The following is a 23,730-nucleotide window of genomic DNA, read 5'->3' as shown; positions in this document are numbered from 1 at the left end:
AAGTTCTGCCAGCAAAGTTTGCTGTAACTTTGACATCACACAGGCCTCTGATCTTCGCTTTTTTTTTTCTTTTTTTCTTTTTTTTTAAAGCAGACTGATGTGGTATGTTGTAAACTGCCAGGAGCACTTGCTAATTTAGTACTTAATGACAGTCACAGAGAGTGTTTTTCTTGCCCCTGGAGAGGTTTTAGACACAGCTGGGGTAGATTTGCCACTATCAATTATGCACAATTTTAAACAAGAATTGGCCAGCAGGGGCCTCTTTTTTTTTGCAGAGTGCAGAGCATGAAGAATGGGAATATGGCAGCTGGTACCTGCCTGAGACAGAGAAGATATATAGGAGTCAAGAAAATAAGGGAAAGATTAATAACTTACTATTTTTAAAGTTGCAGCTTCAACTCAAAAGTTTAAAAGCTGCATTAAAAGTGGCCCAATATTGGCTGGTGGTGTATTTTTGTTTTAATTCAAGCATCCTAACTTTGTTGCAGAGCTTGACCTGGCCCTGGTATAGACACAAGCAAGTCAGTAGTCTCTGTTTTTAAAAGCCAGGTAAGGATCAGGATCCTGTCTCAGATATCCTGTGTTGCCTTTACATCCTTCAATGAAAACAAGGTATGGATTTGATTTCATGGTGTGATCTGATTTCACAGGCAACAGCTCTATAAAAAGGGCTTGGCTTTGGGCTCCACTCCCCCAGTGTCACAATGGGAAAGGCCAAGGATGAGAATCTGACCTAAGGAAATAGCTCAGGTCTACAACAGCCGACATGTGGCTCCATCTAGGTCAGCCTCAGGAAGCAGCTGTGCTTAAATGGCAGGACCTGGCTGCCAGGCAGAGCTGCAGCTCTCTGGAGATGTGAAGGCAGCTGGCAGGGCAGTGGTGCCACCCTGGCAAGGGACTGTCCTTAGCAGGAGCATTCCTCATTCCCTAGCACAGGATTCCTGGATTTAGGCTCACCTGCTTCTCTTACAGCAACACTCAAAATGTTTCCCTTGCAGGTGTTGGAAGCCAGGGTGGTTATATCCAGAAAATAGGAAAACCACCCCCAAATAGATTCTTGTGAGGACAGCACTGAGCACTGCCAGTTGTTAATAACTTGGATTAAGTGGGTTGGTTGCCATCTGGAACAAAAGCAGCTCAGGATTAGCTGAATGCTGCTGTGTAGGTCACAAATCCTTCACTTATGGTGTGGTTGGGACACATTTTTCCAAAAATCCTGTCTCACAATCCAGGGTGAAATAACACCCCTGCCACCCCTGCTCTTCCATCTCCCCCCCCCATTTGCCAGGGGAAGCATCAGGATGCCCTGGTGACCTCCAGGCTCTGAGATGACTCTGTCTGAATAGCCAGAAGTGGCTGGAATACTCTTCTGGAATGCCAGATGGCTGCTAGGAAAACAGAGTTACATTCCAGCTGCTAGGGCTGGAATACATTTCATCACCATCCAAAGGCAGCAAGTTCTCATTTGACTGGGTACACAGTGAAGGTGTCATCATCATTATTAATTTGTTGGAATTTAATCTCTCTAATGTATCTGGAAGCTGCACTAGATTAGATAAATGATGTCAAGTACAGTGAGGAAGAGGCAGGATTCTGACACACGGATTTTTTTTGTGCCTTTTAACATTTGTGTTCACAGTTTTATCATCTATAAAAGCTGACAGGACTGGACCTTTTCCCACATATCCCTCTCCTGGGAGATGGAACAAAGGAGAGAGGACAGAGCTGTGCTTAGGAATCTCTGGTTTCACTCAGTGGGAGTCAGGGGGGACATTTATCCTCAGAGGCCGCAGAGGCTGCACCAAGTTTCCCCCACAGCCTCCAGCTGGATGCCAGCGATTTTTGGTTGCCCACAGGTGGATTCTGACCCTGTGGCAGAGCAGTGAGGATCCCTGGTGGCCCTGTGGCCAGCCCTGCCCTCCCCTTGGTGCTGAGTGACACCACTCCCCTGCTGCAGCTCTGCTGGATGCTAATCCAGCAGGGGAATGGCGTGTCCTTTGATATCAGGCTGTGTTTCCTCTCCTCCCTGTCTACCAATTCTGATGACATCTGTTTCATATTTCCCCTTGATAGGAGCTGTGACATTACAACATACAAAGCCTGGCTGATTCCTAAAGTGAGCTTTACAGGGGATGCATTTATGTGAGGAAGCCACACCTGCTGTGTGGAAGGGGCCAAGCTCTGCTTGGAGAGGAACCCAGTACTTGCAGGGATTTGCTCCAGTTGCTGCTGGATCAAGGTCACAGGTGCAGCCCTCTGTGTTATGAGGATTTCCAAAAGAAATCCATCAAATGTGTTACCTGGGCAGTTGGAGGGTCAGCTTTGTTATGTGAGCAGAGTCACAGGAGCCTGAGCAAGGGACAGAGGCCAAATGCTGCTCACAAGCACCTTGAGGAGCTGCAGGAGATGGATCAGATAGCCAAGGCTAACACTTCCCAGCCTGCATCCATGGAAATAGGCTTTACTCCTGTGAGTAAACCTCCTGGGGCTGCCTAATAGACTGTGTGGGGTATGTGTCTCCTTCCAAATGGTAATAAAGCTTTCTAATTGGAAGTATTTTAAGTCTAGACTGCAGTTCTGTCAGTGCTTTTCCCCTTCATCTTTTTTTTTTTTCTTTTCCCCTGCTTCTGAAGGATTTTAACCTGACAGCCCTGGGGAGTGCTGTTTTCTCTCATCCGTGGGAGATGTGTGGAGTGGCAGGGTAAGGCATCCCACCTTGCACTGGAAGGACCCTTGGATTGTACATTTTTCCCTTGAGTTGGGAGTTTGTGCTGCTGCACAGTGAATCCTGTGTGTGCTGTTACACGATGCACGTGGGGGAAAGGAAACCCATGTTAGCAGGGATGTCTGCACCCTCCCACATCTCCCCCACACTCCTCTTTAATGGTGACACCAGACTGGATAATAAGCAGCATCTTGTTTGGAAAAGAAGGGAGTCTCAGACAAGGCTTTCAGAGTTCATTTTGTTGGCAGCTTTTTAAGTGGAGTTTTTTAGGCTCTTCTGTTTCAAATCCCATAATACTTTTTGTGTTCCTAACTATGAATCACGACAAGCTTTCTTGATATGCCAGGCTATAATCCTTCAGTGGGTTTGTTTAGCTCAGGATATAATAGGAAGCTCTATCAATTATCATGACTGTATAAATGTTGTTCCTCTCTACTAGAATATTCATCTTGAGACACATCATCAGATGTTACCTGTTGTGACAATCACGTTTTTGTGCCATTGTTGGGCAACAGAAACAAAGAAAAACAAAATGTTAAGAGTGTAAGGGATAAAAGAGTGTTGAAACTGTTGTTCTTTTCCTGTCTTTGGAATCTCCAAGATCTTGAATGTTTTATTCCTGGCTGTTATTTTGTTACCACAGTGTGAATAGAAGTCATTATCTGTAAACATTTGAAAAGAGAGATGATTTTCATAACTTTAAATCCTACAAAGGATTCTAGTAATCTGCTATGTGCATGCCAAGGTAAAGCTCAGCCTTTCATCTGGTCTGATCCCACCCAGTCAGTGTAAAATGTTCCTTTGGTGAATGTCTAAACCACGCAGTATCTCCTGTGAGAAGCAGACAAAAATGAAAACAGGAAGCCTGGCCTTGAAGGCAGCAGCAGGAGAAGGTGTGTTGTAAAGAAAGATGTATTTACAGCCTTCAGCTTGTGCTTCACTGGGAAAAATTCTATTCATAGGTTCAAAGGAGCTTTATTTTTTATTTTGTTCTGAGCTAATTGTTAAATGTGATCTTTGTGCAGATCTGTTCCAGTCTCCAGTGGCTGGGGGACAGGGGATTCATGTCTGCTCATGTTCAGCTGTTTGTCAAGAATCTTCTGCTGAGGAGCTTTGGAACACAAATATAAAATTAGCAGGAGCACTATAACGAACCAAAAAGACAAGGGATCAATGTGGGATGAGCACAGCAGTTTATATCAACAGTGGGATGTGTCTGGGTGTACGTGGGGCTTGTTGTTTTCTGGTTCTGCATCCTTCATCCATGTAGGGCATTTGTGTCACCTCTGTGAAATGGGTTGGCAGGTCCTGCTCCATCCCCCAGTGATGAAAAGCTGTTCCTGGTGTGGGACCCAGCCCAGTGGCACCGTGGGGCTGCCCCTCTGAGATGCTGGGCAGCTCTCCCTCACTCGGGCTCAATGGGAACTGCAGATTCTGATCTTCAAATGAAGCATTCAGCATTAATCTTTCCTTTTAGCAGTGTCACCAGCGAGGCCCAGCCGTGCTGAGCTGCTCCCCATGCCCTGGCAGGGCTGATGGAGGGAACAGGAACTGTCAGCAGCATCAGGGGGCCTGAGTTGTGTCCTAGCACTGATCCTGCTCTGAAGGATGCAGGGCAGCAGTGGCAGAGCAGAGGATTCACTCTGTGGGGAGACAAGGGCAAAAGGAGCGGAACTGGACTGAAACAGCGAGAGGAAAATCCCTCTCATGGGCACTGGAGAAATGCATAATTCTGGCAGACAAGCTCTTTCTCTGTCCTTGACAAGAACAGCAGAGGGTTTTATTTGCCTTTGGGGTCATGCCGCTGTGATTCTGTTTGCTGGGTGGGTTGGGAAGTGCATCTGGAGAAGTTCAGAGGGAAGGGCTGGGGTGGTGAGGCTGGGACAGAGTGGGAGAGGCTCCAGCTGCAATTCCCCAGCCTGAGCTGTCAGAGCCCCCAGAGCACACTGCCCTGTGCCAGAGAGCTCCTGCCCTGCTGAGCCTGCAGACCAAACAACACCTGAGGGGAGGCTCTGCAGAAATCCTGTGCTCACATTTGTGACCCTGCAGCTTTGGGGGAACTGTCACTGCCACTCTTCCTTTGGTGAGGATTAACTCCCACTCTGGAGGGCACAAGTGTCACTATGATATTTTCTGAAAAAAAAATTTGCCAGGATTTTTCTCCTGAGGAGCTGAGAGGCCTCAGAAACGAAATGTAAACAATAATGATCTGCTGCTGTGGAATGCAACAGGTGGATCTGTGATTGGTCCATGTGGTTGTTTCTAATTAATGGCCAATCATCCTCTGAGAGTCACAAGCTTTTGTTTTTTCATTCCTTTCTATTCCTTGCAAGCCTTCTGACAAAATCCTTTCTTCTATTCTTTTAGTAAGTTTTAATATATAATTTTCTTTTAATTTAATATATATCATAAAATAATAAATCAGCTTTCTGAAACACAGAGTCAAGATTCTCATCTCTTCCCTCATCCTGTGAACACCACCACCCACAAGTGCCGTTCTCAGGATGTTAATTGATTTAATTGTGTTCTCCACAGGGTGTTCTTCTTTAATCTGCCCTACGAGTCCATCATGGAGCGCCTGTCCCAGAGGAGGACTGATCCTGTCACTGGGGAGAGGTGAGCACTCCTGCCTCGTGTCTAACACTTCTCTCACTGCCAGGGAGATGAAAGCACCAAATAGGCTTCTTAGCAATCTAAGGAGCTCAGGAATGCTCTACTCCTGCTTAGGGATTCCTTAAAAGAAGAGTTAAAACTTTCATAGCTCCTGAAGCCCCAGCCCACCTTCCTGCTGCAGCAGCAGCTCCTCAGAGCAGGGAGGGGGGGGGGGTTTAAATCCTGGTGCCTGAAATCCACAGCAGCAAATTGCTCAGGTCTAACATTTTAATGTAACTCAATTGGTTGGGAAAATAATGCTGAGGGAAGATGTCTGAAACCTAGCCTAAATGCAGATGGTTTTCAGACATTCCCATGGGAATTCTGAAGGCTTCCCAGCTGGGGAAAATGGAAAATTTGCTGCATTTTACTTCCCCAGGCTCCTGTGATGGCCCTGTCTGCTGGGAGGTATTGATGTGTTTCCTGCTCAGTAGAACAAACTTGTTTGAGTCACTGTAAGGTCGGCTCCTCTCACTGGTGTCACATCCCCTTATGTCACCAGTGACCTTCAGCTTTCCTGCCTTCTCCACCCTTCATTTCCAGGGAACAAATCACAAATAAATTTACCTTCCCAAATACCTGCTGGGGTTGGCATGTGTTCACAGCTTCACTCGTGGCCTGGTTTTATGATTCCCCACACATACATTTTAAACCCGTATTTTGCTTTTCCAAAGGCTGAGGGCATCCTATTGCATCAAAGACAAATCCTGAACCCTCCAAGATTAAGGCCATAAGGAGTGGATTTGTCCCAAAGTGATGGATGATTATTCAGACATCTCACTCAAGGTGCAGCATTAACTTGTGACAGCAGCAGTGATTTGCTGTAACTGCTCTCTTTGCTTTAGTAATGAGCAATGTGGTTGTTCAGCAGAAAGGAGCAGGCTGAGGCAAATCATTCCCACATCTTTGCATCTCTCATCATTAGGATTAGGCTGTTCAGTATCTGCTCCGCTTCACACGCTTCCCTCTCCCACACTCTGGGGTTTATCCCTCACAAATTCTCCGTGAATTGAATTCTTTTAGGTGCTGGGTCTAATCCTTGGCATGTGCAAATCCTGCCCCTCTGGCTGCAGGGCAGGGGGTGGCCTTCAGCTGTGCCCTGAATGATTCCCATGTGGAAGAACTCTGTGTCCACATCCTTGGGGGCAGCTCTGCAGAGACACAGACTCTGCTCTCTTCTTGGTTTTGCAAAAATTATGACGAAAATTATCCCAAAATTATCAGGAATATATCCCAAAATATCCCAAATTTCAGGAAATTCATCTGTACAGGAAGAGGGAAAGCTGGTTTTGTGTTAGGGCAGAGGAGATATTTAATCAGAGTTAGGATTACCAGTTCTAACAGAGAATTTAAACACCTGATTGCAAAGGAGCTTTCAGAGATTGTTGGGAGCCTTTGGCAATGCAGGAACATCATCAGAATTCCTTTGGTGTCAGCTGAGCTGGGCTGTGGCACTGCTGCAGGACTCTGAGGATGAAAATCCTTTTTTTCTGCTGAAGAAACTGAGGGAAGCCACAACTGTGATTGAGGCAAGCCAAATTCTGGCATTTGGAAAATCAAAAATAACCAAAACCTGTCTCAGGTGAATTAACCTCTTTTTACCTTCTGCTACTACATGAAGATGTTAGCAATTAACACAAAGATGTTAGCAATTAAATGCCTGAGAGCCTTAAACACAGTTCAAGTGACAGTTACCAGCAATGCTGCATACAGAGCTGTGTTTATGTTTAAGGTTAGCTTTTTTTAGATCCTTTTTTAAAGACAGGAATCAAAGATTACAAGTAAAAGATCTGGAAATACTTCTGAACCTGGATAATGTAATAGAAATTTCTCCTTGTGTGGAGCAGATGAACACTACCAGTGTCCCCTCCAGAGAAACCCTTGGCCTTTGAGCATCCAGGGTTCTTGAGGGCAGCAAGGACAGATTATCTGCCCTGAAATTTCCAATCTTTGTTTTAAAACCCCAGCCTGGAGCAGACAGAGGCCAAGGGACTGTGATAGGTGAGAGCAGGGAGTACCTGCAGAGGTGGCTGCTGTGTCCTCAGGCTGGGCTGAAACTGTGGCATTTCCTCTCCTCTGCAGATACCACACCACATTCAGACCAGCTCCCACTCCAGAGATCCAGGCCAGGCTCAGGCAGAACCCCAAGGATGAGGAAGAAAATATTGAGAAGCGCCTGAACATCTACTACAGCAATGTCAAGGCCCTGGAGGATTTTTACCAAGATGCCTTTTATGTCAATGCTGACCAAGACCCTTATGTTATCTTTGAGTTCATAGAAAGCTGTATCATTAAGCCCCTTCCATGTAAAAAACATTAGAAGTTTATAACTTAAAGGGATGGTTTGGGGAAGAGTTATATTTTAAATTTCTCCCTGTAATATTTGCAGTCTGAAGTGGCAGGTTATGAGCAGGGAGGGGGAATTCAGCCAAGCTGTGCTAAATCTGAAGCTCACCAAGGCTGAATGAAGTACAGAGAGTAAGGAATTGGGCTTTAGAGGAAAGTTTTTTGGCTTTTGTTTCATGATGCAAGATATGAAACACTGTGGCTGAGCAAGTCCTGGGGTTTTTTTTTTCTGTTTCTGAATGGTAGTTTTGTCTGCACTGTGTAAGACCCATCAAGCCAATTTGGAGTATTAAAGCTGTGTTTGTGTCTTAATTCTCCACCAAAGCCACCCAGGCACTCCCTGCCTCCCTCTGTCCCTGCAAGCAAACCCTAAAGCAAAGAGAAAAACAAAACTCCCAGCTCTGCAGTGGACTTTCTCCACAGTGTTTGCCGTTGGGGGCAGAGGTTTTAACTCCCCTGGTAACTCAGATTGTTTAAAAAGTTCTGACAAACCCTCTGCAGATCCCCATTGTGCTGGGCAGAAAGAACAGCAGGACAGGATACCCAGAGCCATGGAAAACTGATTGCAGCTGCATCACTTGCAGAACCCAATCAAGGACATAACGAGCTGCAGGAGCAGGTGGGTCCCTAAATTCTCTTTTCCTGGGGTAAGAGCTCCCAGCCTGTGGCTGCTCTGCCTGAGCTGTGCCTGGGTGGAAATCCTGCACATTGGTGAGTAGGATTTCTTCTTTTTTTCCTTCTCTGGCTGGGTATGGCAGCAATGAAAACTTTTTACCTGGAAAATCTCTGCTGAAAGCCTGCTGGCTGTCTCAGATTCTGGAAATGCACATCCTTAATGCCTGTAAGAAAGGGAAATGATCTGTGTGCTGTGGTAGAGAACTGGGCTGGATGCCTCTGTTGTTTCTCCCCTGTGTGTGTATGAATTCCCCCTGCCAGGGCATGGGGGAGCTTCAGGTTCCTCCTGGAATCCTCAGGGAAGGTGCAGGCAGAGAGAACAGGCTTTTGGGTTTAGGTGACTCCTCTGGTCCTGTTGCTGTCAATAGAGTTGGATCTTTGTAGTTGTCTTTGGCTGTGTGTGTCTAAATCTATATGGGGACATGAAAAATGTACAGGCCAAATTTCCTTCTTGCTCCTATAGGGTAACTTCAGGTGGAAAGACCCCATTGTCCAGGTGGCAATGGGGATACTGTGTTGTGAGAATTTAAAATCAGAATTTTCGATACTTTTGGGATGGGAGAGGTGTTGATGGATGGGAATTGGACTTTCTAGCCTTGAGGGCAGCTCTGAAAGTCTCAGAATAAATATCTTTGAAACCTAAGAAAGCCAAATCCAAGCAATCTGAGTCCCTGGTGCCTCTTGAGCTGAGAAATTCCAGCCTGTAGCACCAGGCTGAGGCAGAGGCTGCTCCCAAGCACAGAGGCCAGCCAAAACCCTCGTGTTCAGCTGGGCAAGGACATCTTTAACAGCCCTACCTGTTACAAATGTGCTGGCTGGTGACTGCTTGGGCAGCTGGGTTTTCTGCCATTGCTATGAAGATGTGCTGCAGCATTCATGCATAATTGGGAGCCCTTCTATTAATAATACATGGGAAGCTCATCTTGCTAATATCACCTTCATCTGAGCGTTCCTACTAAATATTTTGATAGATGAAATGGGTAGAGAGTGTATTTAAATACTGTTTGTACTGCAGCTAGGGTACAAAAGGGACAGTGCATCTTTAATTAGACAGGTACATCTGCTTAATTAATTTAGCTGTAAAGCCCTTTTTCCTCTTCATTCTTTCATCTATATGCGGATGCTATATTAGTTCCGCTCCGCTGGTTCCATAGAAACTGAGAAAAAGAGCTCAGACTCATTGAGATGCACTTGGCATGTCTGGGTAGGAGTCTCAGGTCAGTGGTCAACCCCCAAGGGTTTGCAGCAGGCCTGAAGTGCAGAACGTCAGGGTTAGCAGAACATGCTAATACTCATGTAGAACTCTCCCTCAGAAACAACTAAAACAATTGACATTCATTTAATTACTGTAAACGAAACAGCCCCTGCATGACTTTGCATAGTAAAGCCTGTTAATACCAAAAAGGTTCAGTGGGTGGAAGGAGGAATTAGGCTTTTATAATTGGAATGCAACACTTGAAAACCAATTTGGTAACTAGGCGTGATTTTATTAGCATCTTATACTGGCAAAACAAATGTTGAGCAATGAGAAAAACAAGGTGAAGAGGAGGTGGTAGGAGCACAGCAGGGATCAGACTTTACTGATTGCACAGCTTTGCCCAGGTCTGGAATGGACATCTTCCATCACCCTGCTTCCCAGAGACACTTTGTGGAGAGGGAGCCTGGAGCTTGTGCTGTAAGTTTTAATAAGTTATGCTGTTAATTATGTAGTTTAGCAATAAGGTTGGTTTGTCCAGCTGTTCCACAGAGTTTGGTGTCCACCAGCTCTGGACAGCAGATCCTTCAGTGGTGGAAGGGCACTTGAACACCCCCAGGCAGGAGATCCCTCCTCCAGCAGCACCTCTGCAGGGACACCCTGTAGCTCTCCAAGGATTTCTCTGCTCTCACCTTTCCCTGTGAGGCTTGGATGCTGCTCAGGGAATGGAGTGAACCCCAACCTGCTCTGAGGGGCAGGGATGGCTCATCCTCCTCCTCTCTCCCAAGGAATATTTATTCTCTTTATGTATGCACTGACAACCACAGTATTTCCTCTCTAGAAATAATAGGATTAAGAGGATGAGGAAACACCAAAGGAAAGGGTGATGAATGATGAAGTCCCAGAGCCATAAGTGAACTGAGGTAAAAGGCAGCAATGAGGTCCCTCACCACCAATCCCAGAACAGAGGGTGTAATTTGGAGCCACAGGACGGAGTCCTTGTGACACCAAACTTCCTCCTTAGTTCCAAGAATAGCACCTAGCACCCAGGCACTCTGCAGTCCAGAGCTGTTCCACTTATCCACCCAACTTGGATTAGCCAAGGGGGACGATTTCTTCATCCCAGTGGAGGAGGGATTAACTCCCAGTGTGATACCAGTGTGAGCAGCAAATCTTAAATGCTGTCAGAAGCTCCTCACCAAGGAAAATGACACCTTAGCTCTGACCAGGATCTCTGCCTGTTAACTCTCAGCTGCAAGTATCATAATCCTTTAAAAAAAAAAAAAAGAGCATCAGGAACCCTCAGTCTCTGTTGGAATGTTGCTCTCCCTCTACAGATGAGGGTCCTTGAGCAGCCAGAGTGTTCACCACCGAATGATGAAGCAGTTGACATCTTCCAAGTATTCACTTGTTTTAAGTATCCTGCAAAACTTGGGCCAAAACTTATGGAGATAAACTCCAATTCTGTGGGATTTGTTCTTTGAACAGTTCAGTTGGTGTCTCAAAACAGACTGGGCCTTGATAGGAAATGTGTTATTTTGAGGAGGCAAATCTGATAATGGCCAAATAACACAAGGGTCTGGAAGCAGGTGCTCATTCCTTGCTCCCCTTCCCTGTGAGGTGACAGCAAAGTTTGATCAGGACAAGAGCAGGACCAACCCCTGCGTGCCCACAACTGCCCCTCACAAGTCTGAGGCATAAAAAGATTCCTGGAGCAGCCTCAGTGCTTGCTGGGCAGCCAAACCCACTCAAGTCAGCATCAGGGGTTAAATGTTACTGAGTGAGGTGGGCTCTGCTATTCTGGCTAAAAATGCACTTAGGGACAAGTGCTGGTTTACACAGAAATGAAATCCCAATTCCTCTGTACCTGTTGTGAACAGGTCAGGGTGAAGAGTGAAAGCTTTTTGCTAAAGGATCTCCACTGACAGGCAAAGATAACATTGTTGGCTTTAAAATTCCATTTTCCCAGAAGTCTGAAACCAGGTTAAATAAACTGGCAATGGCAGACTGAGTATCCAGTGCCTTGAAAGACAGGGAAAATGAACATTAATGCTGCAATGTTAATGTGAGGTGTGCTAGAGCTTCTCCGTGGCAAAGCATTAAAACTCAGTCCAGGGAAATTCAAGAGAACTGCCAGAAATGATCAGCAGGAACCAGTCTAATCTGTTATCATGTGAACCTTTGGGTCAGCCAGACAAACATTTCAGTAGCTCAGGATATTTTTATGGTGTCTAAGCCATGGCCAAAGAAATGTTCTTTGACTTTTTCTGGAAGCACTGGGACAGGGTTCTGCAGGACTCCCTCCCCTTCTCCACAGGCAGGAGAATTTCTAAACTGGAACATTTACTGATGAGCTGTCACAGCTGCCAGGGCAAGGACCTGCAGCTTCCATTTAAAAAACCTTCTCAACCACCACCAATAAACCCCTACCCAGCTCATATGAAAAGGGATGTTCTGTTCCCCCAGGCCCCACCAGCACTGGGAAGTTTTGTCCCAGGAACCAGAGCTGGCCCCAAACTCACACACATTGGGTATCAAGGTTACTCCTTGTTTTACTGGATACCAACACGAGCTACATTTGCCTTCTCTGCAGACACACTGAAGTAATTTCAATTTTCAATGCGCACAGCAATAAAAAACTAAATGTTTCTTTAATACAATTATGGTATCACTTCCAAGGATATTTACAAACAAGGCTAATTATTTTACAGATGAATGTGCTTCTGCTGTTTCTAGACTACTACAGTAATGTTCTTCTCAGTCAATGCATGATCATGCTTAATGCATGAGACACTGAGCAGAAGGACAGCTGACTTTAATGTTTGCTGAAAAAAAAATTTGCTCCTATTAAACTTGAAGGAACATGAACAAAATATGCATAGTCATTGAATGGAGGAAACAAGCACCAATCACACATGCACTGGTGGGACACTGAGAGTGTCAGCACAATTCCATGATTTCTCAAGAGCTGTAGAGCACTTCCCACACAGTGGAAGTGTCAGGAATCACAGACAGGGCGACACCTCTGCCATTGGTACTCTGCAGAATGGAAATACACAAACTCAGGATTATTTGACAGCATGGATTGAAGTTAACAAGACAAACTGTACCAAGTAACCACACACATTTGGGAGGTATTATTCCTCTAACACTGCATAGGAGGTTGAAAAGGATTCTGCTCTCTGTAGGAACAGATGGCAAAAAAATATGTTTTTTCTGATAGGACAATTAGAAGGCAAAATAAATTTCTGGACTCAGCCACTTGAGATGGAGATTCTACAAGAGCCTGGAGTGACAGGATAAGGGGGAATGGCTTCAGTAGGGTTAGATGGGATATTAGAAACAAATCTTTCCTTGTGAGTGTGGGCAGGCCCTGGCACAGGGTGCCCAGAGCAGCTGTGGCCTGCCCCTGGATCCCTGGGAGTGTCCAAGGCCAGGCTGGACAGGGCTTGGAGCAGCCTGGAAGGTGTCCCTGCCATGGGAGGGGTGGAATGAGATGAGCTTTATGGTCCCATCCAACCCAAACCCTTCTGGGATACACAAAGAGCTTCACCAGCCTCCTTGGCCCTACCCAGAGCAGGTCAGCCATGGTGGGGTTGGGTTTGGGGTGTTCTGTTTGTTTGGGGTTTTTTACTGAGCTACTATGAAAAGAAAAACTGTCAGCTGGGAGTGATTATTTGTGTGTCAGATTTGTATAAAACTCAACTGCTGTATGAGGGAGACTCTCAATTTAATTGACAGTAGTGTTAATTGGTTTGGTAATTAGTGTTAATGCTTTTGGTAACTGAGATTCTCTGGAAAAGAGGAGTCCTCTTAGTAGAGGGTTAAGTGAAACCAAAGGCAAATACTTTGGCAAGAGCTGGGAAGGAGTTAGAACTTAGTTCAGAAAAAGAAAGTGGGGCAAGAGACTTAAGAGCATTGGAAATTTTATATATATGTGTATATATTAGTGTTTAAGCTAATTGCTATTAGTTTAATTATTATTATTATTATATTTTAAAATTATCCTGGCTGATGCCAGGCAGCCAATATCACCCTTCTGCCTGAAACACTGTTACATTTCTGAGGCAGTTACTCTTCTAGACTTTCAGTGGAATTCATGGCATGGCCAAATTCTCTCACATGGCTGTAACTGGCATCTGCTTCTCTGGGCAAGACACTGGAACCATGGATTATCTGGAGAGTTCCACGCTCTACAGCAAAGGTTAAAAAGCAGAGGAGAGCACTGCAAGCTGGAGCCTTCTCTACCCACCAAGACCATTCCAGAGGCAGCTCTGCTGTTCCCATCCCAGCTCTGGGAATTGACAGGCACAAAGGGCAATTCCCACTCTGCTCAACCCTCCAGTTCCTTGTCAGTGTCCAGCTGCTGAGGCTTCCTTGGATGCATTTCCAAACAGCTTTAAACTGGCTCTTCCAGGTGCATTCCTGTTTCTGGAGCATGGAATGGGCTCTGGATTACAGGAGTTTGTAGAACCTGTGATGTTCTATGTACAGGGCTGTGGACAAGGTGTTCCCCCTCCAGCAGAGTCTGTGTTCCTGTCCCTGTATCCTCCCAGGCTGAAGGGAGCTTATGCAGTAGAGAAAATACTTTCAGTCTTGACACAGCTTTTCTCTAGAACACAGGAGAATCGCAGAAGGTGCAAGGTCCCTGCAATAACCTCTTGATCCATTCAGGATCTGCAAATAAGAAAACAAATTGTTTAAAGCTGGAGGTAGAGATGAAGAGAGGAATGACACCTGAGATACACAAACTCAACAGGAATTCTGGACAGTTTGTATATATTCACGTGCAGGAGTGACTGAGAATTCAGTGAAATTCAACTCTGTTTCTGCCCTGAAATTTCAAGTAATGCCAGTTTAAATTCCACCTCAGCAGGGGACAAAATTAAGGTGAAACACTCCATGCTTTATCCTTACATGCTCATAGCTATATAGGAAAATATTTAAAGGATCACCATGGCCCAACTGCAGTGTTCTCATTTTCTAAACTGAAATTAGATCCCTCATATAACACAGTCCTTGGTTTCTCTTTCTTTATCCCTCTTCCAGAACTGGATGCTGATATATTCAACTTGAATATCAAACTAACTGCTGGAGCATTCCAGCACAGATGATGTGTTTACCAAGATTTCATTCAAATGTGGGATTTACACCTCAATTTCTGCAGTTTAACATGTCACTAATGCCAGAACACTGAGAAATGCAGAGCTTCACATGGGAACTGCCTAAAAGAGTAAAGTCAGTGAAACTAATTCAAGCCATTTTGTAGATCAAAGTTAAAAAGCCCCAATCCTGCCTCTTTTGGCCCCAGGAACATTTTACCTTCTGGGGTTGGGTGCCGTGCAATGCTGTCATGAAGCAAACACCTCCTGTACACCAAACTCTGGCAGGACTGGTAGGTTAGGAAGCACCTGTGAAAGGACAAGCAGTTTTATCAAGAGGTTTGGGGTTTATTGCTTTATCATCTGCTCCTGTGCTCTGATTGGAGGCTGGGTTCTCTTCACAATTTGCTTTATGAGAGAAAAGGCAGTAATGAACCACATTAAATATGAAAATTAATAATTTATTAATTCAAGTAAACTTCCCAAGTTTGCCTGAATTGCAAATATGGATATTTGCAAAATACCAAATTGCACATGGACACAAAAATGAAAGGTCAAAACTCAATATATCATTGACAGAAAAATTCTGGCATACAGTAGAGGAGTTGAAAAGCTTGAGGCCCTACTGCACAGGGAAGAACCAGGGTGTCTTTAGGGCCATGACTATTTACCCAAACTAGCACACAAAACCTGTTAGGCACAGCTTTTCTCTGTGACAAACTAGTGACTTGCCACAGCTCCAGGGACAATCTCCATGTACCTCCCACACTGGTACAGGAGGATTTCATTTTCTACAATTTCAAATTCTAATATTTCATTTTCTAAAATTTCATTTCATTTGTCTGACTTCTCAATGCGCCTGTTCTCAATCATTTCTTGTTAAACTGCTTTTGTTTTCAAATACTGAAGGAGCTTGAACAAACCCTTCTTCAAGTGATGTTCCAAAGAATGACTTGTCCTCGATTTTCCCTTGCCTGCTTTCTCCTTGACTCCATATTTCCCAAAAAAAAAGATGCTCAGAATGTTTTTATTATAAAAACACTGTCCTGCTAAGAGAACCAAATCCAACCTCCAGTGCCCTGGCTTTTATGGAAGAGGACAGAAAAAAACTGCAGCATGGTTAAGATGCTTCATGCCTTTTCACTCCAGTGCTAACAAGTGGTTCAGTGAGCTGCTGAAGGATGTTTGGATTATCCAGACAAGCTCTGGATGCTCAGCCCATTCATTACCTGAGCCAAATGTGGCCGTTGGAGCACACGGCCTGCTTGCGGTCAGGTGAAGGGCAGGATCTCCTTGCACAAACTGCAGTGCTCAGGGAAGGTCTGCTTGTTCATCTTCTTCAGGATGTGCCCAATCAGCACCTGCAACACACAGGAGGCACTCGGTGACACAGCCCTCACTGTGGTTTCAGAGCGACACACAATAAGCTGAATCTCAACAAATCAAAGTGTAAGAAATTAAATGTATCAGTAAGTATTCATTTATGCTCCTTTTGTTCTCCTAAAGATTTCTGTCCCACACTAAAGGGATACAGACTTTAAAAATAGTGATTCCTTGCAAATTTTAAAAGTACTGAAAGAACTGGTATCACACCACTGACCATAACAGCAATGCTTTCCCTCATGCCCATCACAGTGGATGTGCTAAAAAAAATTCCTGTTCAGAAGTTACCTGGATGTCTTCAGCAGTCATCTGGGAGTACAACGTTCATAGCAGAACATTTATGTGATCAAATTTGTCTGTGACATTTCAATAGATAGAAACACATCCCAGGGACCTTTAAAGTGTGACAGCAAACTGAATAGATAAAATACAATTTAGAAGTCGCTTTTCATCGCTATAAAAAAGAAACAAGCTTCTTCTAAGGTAAGAAAAACAACCTCTCAAACTTTTAATTCACAGTAATTGGATGCCAGAACAACCCAGCAGTTGTGCCAGAGCACTTTCCTAGTGAGTTACTGATGGCCATACTTGGCTGTGATACCAGCAGGGAGAACATCACACTAACATCAGAACCACAGTGTGATTGACTAGAGGAAATACACCTGAAGTTGACTTGTGTAAAGATGATGGAATAAACAAACTTAATATTGAAAACAAACATCCCTCAATCAGTTCATGTTCTAAACCCACAGACAGCAGCACAATAACCCCAGTCCTCTCCCCTGTTCTCCAAAAACTCAGGCATCTTTATTCTTTGTTGTACCTCATCCAAATTTCAACACCTGTATTTACATTCCCTCCTATTTCCCAATATCAAGGAAGGACAACTTAACCTGAATGCTCTACAGAATCTCACTGGCAAGGATGACATGACCACAGCTCTCTTTGGCAGCCCAGCTGTATTTTCAGGAGGGGGGACAAGGAAGTGACAGTGACACAGAATCCCCCGAGCAGAGGTGCCACTTACTCGTGCTGTTCTGTCATCGTAGCCATCATCAGACATTAGGAAGTCACAGACTCCCCTGGTGGGAATGCTGGTGTTCTCTGTAATCCACGTGTGCAGGTAAACTTCTCCCAACACCCGTTTCATGTGTTCTCGTGTCAAGTGCATTTCTACGGCCTCAATCTGTGCCTGTATTTCAAGAAGCTTTTCTACCATTGGCTCACGGCCTCCAGAGTCACTTGACTGATGGAGAGAATCCTCTGCAGTGTCATCAATGTCCACACCTTTGCCTGTGTCCCCCAGGCTCTGCTTGCTGGCTTGTTTTGAAGTTCCTTCCTCTTGATCATCTTCAGTGCTGCCCATCCCAGGGGAATCTGATATCAAGATTTTGGCATCCTCATGTGAAGGTCTCCACGTGACCTCTGAGGGGGCTTTCTGCATTGACTGGTACAAAATCCTCAAGAGAAACAACTTAAACCTCCAGAAGTAAGTGGAACCACAGCTCTCTATCTTTTTATCCAGTGCCTCCTGTAAGAACTGAGGAATGTGCTTATCCTTCAAGATTTTCCAGCGTACAAGATCCGTCAAGTCCACTTGCCTGAAAAGATTCTGAACAGAAGATTCCAAGAGCTGTGCAGCTGCCTCCTCAAAGGTCTTGAGGGTGACAAACTGAACCTGGTAGTTTTTGTTGACGGGGTGCAGCCCGTTGGCCATGCCCTCGGTGGTGATGACTGCCAGGTACGCCCCGCAGGGGCTGACAGCAATCCCGTGAGTCCTGACACAGCCAAACACCTCCGAGAGCTTGATCAGCTGGTGCTCAAACTTCAAAGCAACGTCTGTGAATATGGGGATGAGCTGCCTGACCTTGCCATCACTGGAGCAGGTGTACACCGTGCCGTTCTGCTTGTCCGCAGTCATGGAGACAATGGGCAAGGAGTGGAGCCCCGTCACGTGGGAATTGTGCACATTCAGCCCCGCTTTGGATATCAGCAGGAGGCACCAGAACACGTAAGGGCCTCTCGCAGCCACCACCAGGCTGCAGCTGCATTTCTGGTAGGGGTGGTAGAGAGGGATGCACTTGATGCTGTGCACGGGCAGCTGGTCCATCTCCTGCCACAGGACCACGGGCTGTCTCAGCGTGAAGTAGCCTTTGACCGCCTTGAGGTTGACGGGGATGATCTTCACCGGGCCGTAGGCGCTGCCCACGATCAGCCCGCTCATCTTGCGGTTGTTGTGCTCGTACTCCCACCAGGACAACACGCTGGGGGAGCTTATTCCCGACTCGATGGTGTTGCAGGAAGTGATGGATTCCTTCCCCAGGAAGGGCAGCTGGAACTGCCACACGGCGATGTTGCCGTTCTCGAAGAGCACTGCCAGCAGCACGCTGCCCACATCCCGGCACTCATTGTTGTGCTTCACCTGCTGGGTGGTGCAGATGCCCGACCACTCCATGCGCACCGGGGCCTGCATGCTGTGCCGCCGCTGGAACTCAGGGAAATCTCCCAGCTCCCCGCAGGGAGTGTCAGCCTTGCACAGTCTGTAACCAGCCTCCAACAGGCGCTCGCCGTACAGCTCGGTCAGGTCCACCAGCTGCACCCACTGCAGCCGGTTGAGGTTGGCGTGGATGCTCAGGCGGTTGTCCATGGTCAGGGCTGCCAGCAGGCACCTCCCGTTGGCGTCACAGCCCAGAGGGGACCAGCTGGAATATTTGAAACCCCGCATGGGTGGCAGGGACTTCCCCTCGGGGTTGAACACTCGGTCCAGCATAAACGTCTGGCTGACGGTGGGATCCACTGAACTGGCGAATTTCTCCTTGCACTCAGCCACCTCCTTCTTTGGGCCGACCTAAAACACAACAAAAAGAATGTCTAAAGCAATTGTACAGCTGGTTTGTTTAGGAAGACTTTCCTGGAATTAACTCCCTCTTCAGATAGAGCATCCCCAATCACAACCAACACTACACTGGTGCTGCTTTGATTTTTTAAAGATTTTTAAAAGTTTTTTTAATGTTAATATTTTTGTAATGAATTTTTATATACTTTATGTAAATGATTTATTGTTTTCCATTCTTTTATAAAAGAAAATAAATTTGATACAAGTTTGTTTTCAAGTTTGAAAGAAATTTGATATTAGTTTGTTTAGTGTTATTGGAGAGGTGGTACTTTCACCCTCCAATCCACTGTCACTTTTAAAAATCTATAAATGTTGAAGTTAAAAATATAAAGGTCCCCTTTTTTACCTTGAAAAAAGCAGCAAGTCCGTGTCGTGTTGTTTCATATCCTATAGTAACACACTGGTTAATTGATGTCACTCCTAAAGACTTTAGCTTCATTAATGCCCTGAATTTGCATAGTTTTGACTCTCAGCTACTGAATTTTTGTCTGCTGAATCAAAGAGCCTGTTTTCATACTTTTGTTCTTTTAAAGATACCTGGCATAATATGTAAATACTCCGTATCTCAACTCCATTCCATATTTTCAGCATTGTTTTGGAAAATAAAATCAGATTCACAACAACAAAAGTATTATTTAATAAGATATTCACCCACATCTGCCATCTTCATGAAAAGTCGGATATTCCCCTGAAGGTCAGAGAAATCCCTGTTCCAAAACCCTTCAGCTTAGGTAGAAAAACAAAGGATGACTCCTACTTAAAATTGTATTGAAATAACTGTACTGGAGCTCAAGTGATTCTCAGAAAAACTGCCCGGACATCACTGGGATATGGTTTTCTCTTCTGTGCTTTTAAAATGAGAGTTCTGGGCAGGACAGGGGCAATCCCCCAAGAGGAGGATCAGAATCCCAGGAGGGATCAGGCTGGAAGGGACCACAGTGATTTTCCAGACCCTCTCTGGATTCTGCACAGGAAAGCAGTTCTTCTCGTGTTCAGGAGCAACTTTGTCTATCAGTTTATGCTCGTTTCTCTTGTCTTATTGCTTGGCACCATCGTGAACAGCCACAGAGCCATTAAAGTTGGAAAAGCCTCTGAGATCACCGAGTCCAGCCTGTGCCCGATCCCCACCTTGTCACCCAGCCCAAGCCCCGAGTACCACATTCAGTGGTTCCTTGAACACCTCCGAGGCCGGTGGCTCCACCAGCTCCATCCCGCAGTCCGATCACCCCTCCTGGGAGGAAACTCCTCCTGATGTTCACCCTGAACCCCCCTGGCTCCCTCTTCTCGCCACCTCCCCCTTTAGACATGGACACACATTGCCGAGGCCGTGCCAGCGCTCACCTTGAGCATGCAGGCGGCGGCGGGCGCGGGCACGGCGGTGCGGTGGATGACCATGTCCTGCCCGCCGCTGTGCACGTCGCTGAGCTGCTCCAGCACGGCGATGCTGCGGGCCGTGCTCACCGACACCCGGTGATCCTCGGACCAGGCCAGCGGTTCCAGCCCGCTGGCGCCGTGCTGCAGCCGCACCGCCGGCTCTCGCCGCACCGCCGTGAGCCGGAACCCGGCGCTCGCTGCCGCCGCCGCCGCCGCTTCCTCCACGACCGCCTCGAGCCCCAGCGGCGACTCCTCCCGCCCGGCCGCCGCCGCCGCCGCCATGTTACCGCCGCCTCACGGGCCGCGCGCACGCGCCGCCGCCGAAGCCCCCGGCGGGCCCGGCCGGGGCTGCCCCGCCGCCGCCTGCGCGCCCTGCCGCTCCGGGAGCGCGGGTTGCGGGGTGCGGAGAGCCCTCACGGAGCCCCCGCAGCGCCGCGGGGTGACGGGGAGCCGGGAGGGCTCCGGTCTGGGGGGAGGCTCCGCACCGGCCGCCGCGCCACTCTCACGGGCCGAGCGGGCGGGCGGGAGATGGCCCCGGGGCTTTGCGGAGGTGCGGGCGGGACATGGCGGCAGGCGTGGGGATGCGCGGCCTCGGCAGGGTACGAGCAGAGGGGAAGGGAGTGTGGGGTCTGCGGGACACGGGATACAGGAACTTGCGGGACATGGTACACGGGATACTGGATATGGCGACAGGGGACCCTGTGGGACGTGCGACCCTGCGGGACCCTGAGCGAGCGAGGAGGCAGCATCCGACAAGTTGTTAAATGGAGCTTTTGGCTTCTCCCCCAGCCCGAGCCGGGGCTGATCCGGCACCGGGGCTCTCCGGGCAGATCCGGCTCCTCCGAGCCCCCGGAGCTGCGGGCAGACGGCGCTGCCCCGGCTCACCGCGTTCTCTTTGACAAGCTGCGGGCGATGCTCTCCCTGCCCTCTGCTTCGTCTGCAGAGACTTTAAAATGATTTTGAGAGAGGTTTTTAAAGCATGTTCTGCCCAGTCACTGGAGAGGTTGAATGCAATCCTTTTGGGCTTAGCACTAGATTTGGCCTCATGTTGCTCATGGCATTTCAGCAGCATCAGAAGTCTCAGGCGCGGTGGTGGATCTGTTGGAGTAGGAGTTGTGTAGCTGCAGAAAGCAGCTTTGATTTCTTTAGTCGTGGAGTGAGAGATTCCAAAAATAAGGCTCTGGTGTTTGTGTGTTAACTCCCAGTCAGTGCTGACCGGTTTGTTTCACTTTCAAGCAATCTGGTGCTCTGAAAAGGAAGCTCCAGTCACCACATGGAAACCCACCCGTGAAACGAAAACGTAAATTATCCATAAGCACCTTCAGGAAGGGTGCCACGGAGGCTGACAGGAGGGAGGAGGGAAGCTCATCACAAAAGATTGTTCCTAAGAAGCAGCTGACTGACAAACAAAATGAAAGCCAGAAGAACAAACCTTTATCAAGACATCCAGCCTGTTTAAAAACAACCCAGACATCCCAGAAATTCACAGGTATTTGAGACAAATGGGAGAGAAAAAAAAAAAAAAGCTTGCAATGCCTTGAAATTCAGGGTCTTGAATTCTTGCCCTTGCTTGGCAGATGAAGTTTCATTGCTGATTATGTAGAATGGTGTTTTATTTTTAACCCTACAAAGTGTTTTGGTTTTGTTTCTCCTCACTCAGAAAAGAAGTGCAGCAGGTGCAAGAAAATGTTTTCACTACAGATTCCTTCAGCCAGCTGGACCTCCACCCACATCTGGTGAGTGGCAGGAGGGCTACCATGCCTCAAAAACATGGGGTTTTGGGTGGGGGGCAGCTCAGAGAGCCTTTACTCATGGTGACCTGGATACTTCACCTGATTTTGTCACTCAGGGTGTTGGTCCATGTCCTGATCTGTCCCCAGACACAGTCCCAGCCCTCTTCACTGTTTGATGCTGTAGTATCAAAAAAGTCACAAAAAGCCAGCAATGGTGTAATTCTGATTAACTAAGAAGTATTTTGAGGAGATGGGAACTTTATGGACCATTTATGCAGAGAATAAATGTCAGTTTTCTGGGTTTCATTCTGTCTTAGCAGCACAAGAAGTAACAAAAGGAACAGTTTGTCAATAAAACCTTTATTTCTCTTTATTATCTCTTTAGATCTCCACAATAAACACTGTCCTAAACATATGCAGCATGACCAGGTAAGCAAATCAATATCAAAACTTTGCAATTTACCCCTAAAAGCCAATCACCTGTGATTATTTCATTATATTTGTGAAGACCACAGTACCACTGTTCTATTTGCTGTTGGGTTTGTAGGGACTCCTGCTTTCTAGTTTAGTACTTGAATCATAAACCCATCTGGTTTGAATTTATCACATCTGATGCCTACCCTGCCTTTAAATTATCACATCTGATGCCTACCCAGTGGCTTTGCTTAGAAATCACCTCAGCTGATGTAGCTGCAGAGCAGAGATGAGCATGGGGAATTTGGAGTGAAGAATTTTGAGTCAGTCACTGTGTGTTAAAATCTTGGAATTCCATCCTGTGTTGCATCTGCATTTCCTGCCCTGCTTTGTTTGTCACCCAGTGTTCAGAAGCAAACAATTCCTGTGCTCCTGCAAGGCAGAGATGCCCTGGTGAGATCTCAGACTGGTTCAGGTCAGTGTTGAACTGTCTCTGTCCTTCCTTAGGGTGTGTTAACTGCATTTATTTAGGTAGATCTTAGTGGGTTACCACCACCCCTCTTTTCTAATTGACCCTTTATTGAATTGCCTGTTAATCATCCATTCTGCAAACTTCCTATTTAATAGAAACTTTTCCAGAGTCTGACTGCAGTTTAAGAGTGGTCACAAATGGTACTTTGGTTTGCTGGAGTGTTGTAATTGCCACATGTATTTTTTAATGGAAATTTTTCTTATTTTCTCCCTTTCAAAAAGGTAAAACTCTTGCCTATGGGATTCCACTTGTGCAGTCTTTGCAAGGAATGGAATCCAAAATACAGGTAGGTCCAACAGCACTAAATAAATTTGCTTTTGAAACCAAGATTAATAAAAATAAAATCCAGCTCCTGTAGTCATTGCTGTCTCTTTTTCATACAAGCAATCCACATTCCCCTTTATTTGTACATGTGACAGATGGGATTTTCCAGTTCTGTTGAGGTGTGGATGGTACAAGATCAATGTTAGCCATTCCCCATTGCTCCATGCTGCAGGACAAATTGGAAATGGGCTAAATTATCAGGGGTGGAGAAGGTAGAGAGCAGAAGAAATGGCCTGGAAGAACTGAAAACAAAGGTTCCTGTTAAGTAATCTTTGGCATGGGGTGGGATTGGGTAATTGCTCCCAGTTTGGATCATACACCAAAAAATGCTGCTGCAGATCTTGTGCATTTTATGGAAAGAGATCATCCTGACTGAAGG

The 23,730-nt window shown here is 46.4% G+C and overlaps 3 protein-coding genes across 7 annotated transcripts in view; 2 read left to right on the top strand and 1 right to left on the bottom strand.

Annotated features, from left to right (window-relative positions):
- Positions 1-8,017, top strand: part of AK8 (adenylate kinase 8) — a 64,945-nt gene extending 56,928 nt beyond the window's left edge. For all 3 annotated transcript variants that reach the window (XM_036394286.2, XM_036394282.2, XM_036394287.2), the window contains 2 exons: positions 5,261-5,341; positions 7,460-8,017. In XM_036394286.2, coding sequence (XP_036250179.1) covers positions 5,261-5,341; positions 7,460-7,697 — 319 coding nt within the window. In that variant the 3' untranslated portion in view covers positions 7,698-8,017. The remainder of the gene's footprint in view (positions 1-5,260; positions 5,342-7,459) is intronic.
- A 4,110-nt stretch (positions 8,018-12,127) lies between these two features.
- GTF3C4 (general transcription factor IIIC subunit 4) lies at positions 12,128-20,625 on the bottom strand. Its single transcript, XM_036394281.2, is given in 6 exon segments — positions 12,128-14,270; positions 14,916-15,004; positions 15,925-15,968; positions 15,970-16,056; positions 17,106-18,926; positions 20,316-20,625. Coding segments are annotated over 6 exon segments (2,160 nt in total). The 5' UTR covers positions 20,370-20,625; the 3' UTR covers positions 12,128-14,205.
- Positions 20,626-21,688: 1,063 nt separating this feature from the next.
- Positions 21,689-23,730, top strand: part of DDX31 (DEAD-box helicase 31) — a 44,390-nt gene continuing 42,348 nt past the window's right edge. For 2 of the 3 annotated variants that reach the window (XR_008508738.1, XM_036394280.2), the window contains exons 1-5: positions 21,689-21,837; positions 22,009-22,084; positions 22,467-22,510; positions 22,900-22,970; positions 23,249-23,313. Coding sequence is in view for 2 of the 3 variants with exons in the window: in XM_036394280.2 (XP_036250173.2) it covers positions 22,503-22,510; positions 22,900-22,970; positions 23,249-23,313 (144 nt within the window). In the remaining variant the exon portion in view is untranslated. Of the gene's footprint in view, positions 21,838-22,008; positions 22,085-22,466; positions 22,511-22,899; positions 22,971-23,248; positions 23,314-23,730 lie in introns of those variants that run through there. The other variant, XM_054516912.1, reaches the window with a different exon arrangement.

The sequence above is a fragment of the Molothrus ater genome, chromosome 20, assembly GCF_012460135.2.
Source record: "Molothrus ater isolate BHLD 08-10-18 breed brown headed cowbird chromosome 20, BPBGC_Mater_1.1, whole genome shotgun sequence".
In the NCBI taxonomy this organism is placed as follows: Eukaryota; Metazoa; Chordata; class Aves; order Passeriformes; family Icteridae; genus Molothrus; species Molothrus ater.
This window is presented reverse-complemented; position numbering and strand designations above follow the sequence as displayed.